This window comes from Osmerus eperlanus, chromosome 28, assembly GCF_963692335.1.
Source record: "Osmerus eperlanus chromosome 28, fOsmEpe2.1, whole genome shotgun sequence".
NCBI lineage: Eukaryota > Metazoa > Chordata > Actinopteri > Osmeriformes > Osmeridae > Osmerus > Osmerus eperlanus.
Window position 1 is genome coordinate 4,251,030 of NC_085045.1, and position 3,862 is coordinate 4,254,891.

The 3,862-nt window shown below is 50.8% G+C and overlaps 1 protein-coding gene across 1 annotated transcript in view; it reads right to left on the reverse strand.

Moving 5' to 3' along the window:
* Positions 1–3,862, reverse strand: part of adgrd2 (adhesion G protein-coupled receptor D2) — a 14,474-nt gene that overhangs the window by 8,402 nt on the left and 2,210 nt on the right. The window contains exons 3-8 of the mRNA XM_062454036.1: positions 3,576–3,858; positions 2,382–2,504; positions 1,837–1,931; positions 1,350–1,658; positions 457–568; positions 22–156 (exon numbers count right to left, since the gene is read on the reverse strand). Coding sequence (XP_062310020.1) covers positions 22–156; positions 457–568; positions 1,350–1,658; positions 1,837–1,931; positions 2,382–2,504; positions 3,576–3,858 — 1,057 coding nt within the window. The remainder of the gene's footprint in view (positions 1–21; positions 157–456; positions 569–1,349; positions 1,659–1,836; positions 1,932–2,381; positions 2,505–3,575; positions 3,859–3,862) is intronic.

A 3,862-nucleotide genomic window follows, 5' to 3' on the forward strand; every position in this document is an offset into this window, starting at 1 on the left:
AAGAACATGGGCACGGACTACCGTTGTCATGGAGGTTTCGCATGTTCTGGAACGGGATGGAGATGCAGTCCAGGTTGGTCTTGTTGTCCGTCTCAGGGCCGCAGAACTTGGACCCGGCGGATTCTTGGTCCAAATTGTGTTGCTGGACCTCCAACTCTGATAAATACAAAAAGGGACACAACCGCACAGTTCTCCGTCAATAAAAACTATCGAGGAGGTCGTCGGAGATGTCTGGTGCAAAATAAAAACAGACAGATAATCGAAAATGGATGCATCCGATTCATTAAGCGGTGTAAATGCATGGTTACATGTTGCTCTGACTGCAGAGTAAGAGAACACAGGCCCTCTCCAGTATGCGGTTCGATATTGCTTTGTGCGGTGAAGTTCCTCTGCTCATTCAGAGCCGAGCCTCTTAGAGGTTGGTGAGGCTTCAGAGCGGCGAGGTGAGTGACTCACTAATGTTGGGGCTGTGAATGACGAGGCGCTCCGTCTCCGCCATCAGGCGGGGGCTGAAGACGCTCGCCATGCGGTCGATGCTCTTGACCACGGCCATTGGACCACTGACCACCTGGAGTGCGGGGCAGGGCCCGCGGTCGAGGAGAGAGAGAGAGAGAACCCAGGCGAGCAGATTGAAAGAGAGAACGAGGGAGAGATAGAGAGAGAGAGAGCGAGAGATGGTGGAGAGAGGGCGAGGGAGTCGAGGAGAGAGAGAGAGGCGAGGAGAAAGGGAGAGAGAGGCAGCGTTGGATGGTGCACACAATGTCTCAGAGTGCTGTTGTAATACATTCAGTCTGGGCTGCTGTGGCCTTGGAAGGTGGAGAGGCCGGGGGGGGGGGGGGGAGGGAGGGAGGGGGTGTGGGTGGGTGGGTGGGTGGGGGAGGAGAGCGCTGCTCGCTGCTCGAATGAAAACCGCGCTTCTCATGAAGCCATCTCGAGAATACATCGAGAACGCTCAACACACAATGCGGTGTGTTTGTACATTAGGACTTCAGAGGAGCTCTTAACTGTCTTCCATTACAGGACCATTAAACGTGTTTCATCAGTAGCATTTATAGGATTTACTGCACCAGCCAATGTACTGTAGTTCTGCAAAGTGCTCAACCTATGCAACATTAATAACATATCCATGTCACCACAATATAAATTGGAATTTGTTTTCTATCTTTAAAGATTTCTCATGATCAAACTCCGAAAGTTCATTTCTACCATTTCATAGCAGCGGATGCCGTGACTTCGCATGAATAAGGGCTTCTATGACAACGGAGTGCCCTCTGGTGGACAGACATTGTCATTAAAACAGTAACAGGCTGTCGTTTGTTTCTGTCCCAGTCTGACTGAGCGAGTGGCACCTGTCTGATGGCCTGCCACTTGGGTGCGTTGTCCTGACTGATAATCCTGTCAGCCAGAGTGATGAAGTACTCGCTCAGCTCCCAAGCACTGGCCTGGCTCCTGTTGCCCTCCGACGGTGTGTCCAGCTCAGGGTCGGGCTCTGCGGGCAGGTCTGCAGCCTGGGACAGCAGCTGGACCAAGGCCAGCATGTCTCCAGGCTGCAGCTCCTCCCTGCTCTCCTCCAGGACTTGGCAGGAGACATCCAGCAGGTTGGACACATGACCCCAGCTCACCTGACCCACTGGTTCCCCCAGAAGGACCTCTATGCCCTGGACACACACACATATACAGACACACACACATACACACACACAGACATATACACACATACACACACACATTGGAATAAGAACATACACTCGCCATAACACAGAGCAGAGGAATGAAGCAAAATATGTCTTGAAAATATGTTTTTTAATCCCGATAACCCTGAAGTTTTTACTGTACCTGAGTGTCATTAGACAACTGCTTGAGATGCTTCATAAAAGAGCTGGGATGAGCACTCTGACTTGCCCTTAATTCCCTCCTCTTTTGATAGCTCTCTGAAACACAAAGAGTTTTCTTTCAAACCGCCAAAGGCTTTCTCTAAAACGCATTCTAAAGGGACCAATGCCATCATTAGAAAGTCGTCTCCTTTTATACATTCATCTAATGTTCGACTTCTCTGAACCGTTTGTGCGTTTGACCGTGACGTCAGTTAGCTGTGGGATCAGACCCCCACCTCTCGGCTGGAGGCAACGCCCCCAGTGGATGTTGGTGGTATTGCATTTCCGATTAGGTACCTGCGCAAGACCGGACGAGCCGGAACTGGAAAGATGGCCCTGTTTCGCGCTCTCGCTTGCCTCACTGCGCCACTGAGAACTTTCCATAGAAATGAATGGGGACGCCATCTTTAAAGAGCAGGTTTGCTGTGTCTGCTGTATATAAGTCTATGTGTGGGAGTGCACTGGTGCCGGGGGAGACGTTTGGGCCTGCGTGTCGTGGCGGCTCACCTGCGCTGGTCCTGCAGGTGAAGAGCAGTGGGGTGGAGCAGTCTGCACGGCCATACAGAGGGCGCTGTTGAGCTGCCCTGCTCTCCAGGGTTCTGCAGTCCTGCTCCTCCTGTCTGTGGACCGCTGCACGCATGCATGCACGCACACACACACACGCACGCACACACACCCCCCGCACACACACACGCACACAGACACCCCCCGCACACACACACGCACACAGACACCCCCCGCACACACACACACACGCACACAGACACCCCCCGCACACACACACACACGCACACACACCCCCCGCACACACACACACGCACACACCCCCCCCGCACACACACACACAAACCACAGACAGACAAAACATGACTGATGTGAAGGACAATGTTTTATATCAGACAAAACTACTAACCAGACTAAATAATTGACATTGCACAGATCTAATATGCACACAACATGGACTCTACTTAGATATTTTGCATACCACATTTGTAATATATGAAAAACTAAACAAAGCCGTTTAGGTTCATAATACTGCTCAGTTAACAGAATGACATAAAAAGATAGTGAATGCACTGACTGCTGTTGTTTGCAGTCCCCACTGGAACATGCCCCCCCCCCTACTTGCCCTTTCCATGGCCCTGGGCCAGCCAACCATGCTAAAATCCTTCCTCTATCTCAGACTGCATGTATTCAACCATACTACGCCTGGGCTAAACGGTCTCTTTGGAGTGAGATCATCCAGAATAATTATACAAAGAAGTTGGCAGGGACTGAAAAAAAAACAGATTTAGGGAGAAGCAGGTTTGTTAGCGATTTTACTCAGGGGGTTAAGGCTATCAATATGTTTAGGCTTAAATCTCAATGGTAGAGCAAAATGGTGTCACACATAAAGATACATTTGATACAAGTGTGAGGGTTTGTAAAAATTCTCAGAAAATGAGAAATACACCGTTTTTTTCACCTGTTACAACACTATAGCTCTGTTGGTCTACTACATCTAACAACAAATCACTATTGGGCAAGTCACTTATTCTTCAAAAGAATCATCAGACCAATGATTTTGACAGAATTGATACATTGGAATTCACAAGAGCTGGAGTGGCAATAAATGACCACAAGGGGGCAGATGAATCAACATGCCTGACATGATGTGCACTGGACAGACTCAGTGCTTTGGGAATAAAAAGGCACTCTTACCTGGACAAAACAGCATGGCGGACACCTCTCTGACCACAGCATGGCGGTTCACCCGCTCCACGCTCCAGCCGAACAGGACGTCCTGCCTCTTGGCGGCGCAGTTGCTGAGGGCCCTGAACGTCCTCCCCTCCAGCATCGCACTCCAAACGTTCAGGTCCGTGATATTCCCCACGAACGGCTCGGTCAGATTCCCCCCGAAGGAGTCCTGGTCCTGCCCCAGAATGAGGATCCCGTCGCCGTGGATGTCCCTGGGCGTGTCCCTCCCCGACTCCCCGTCCCCTCTCTCC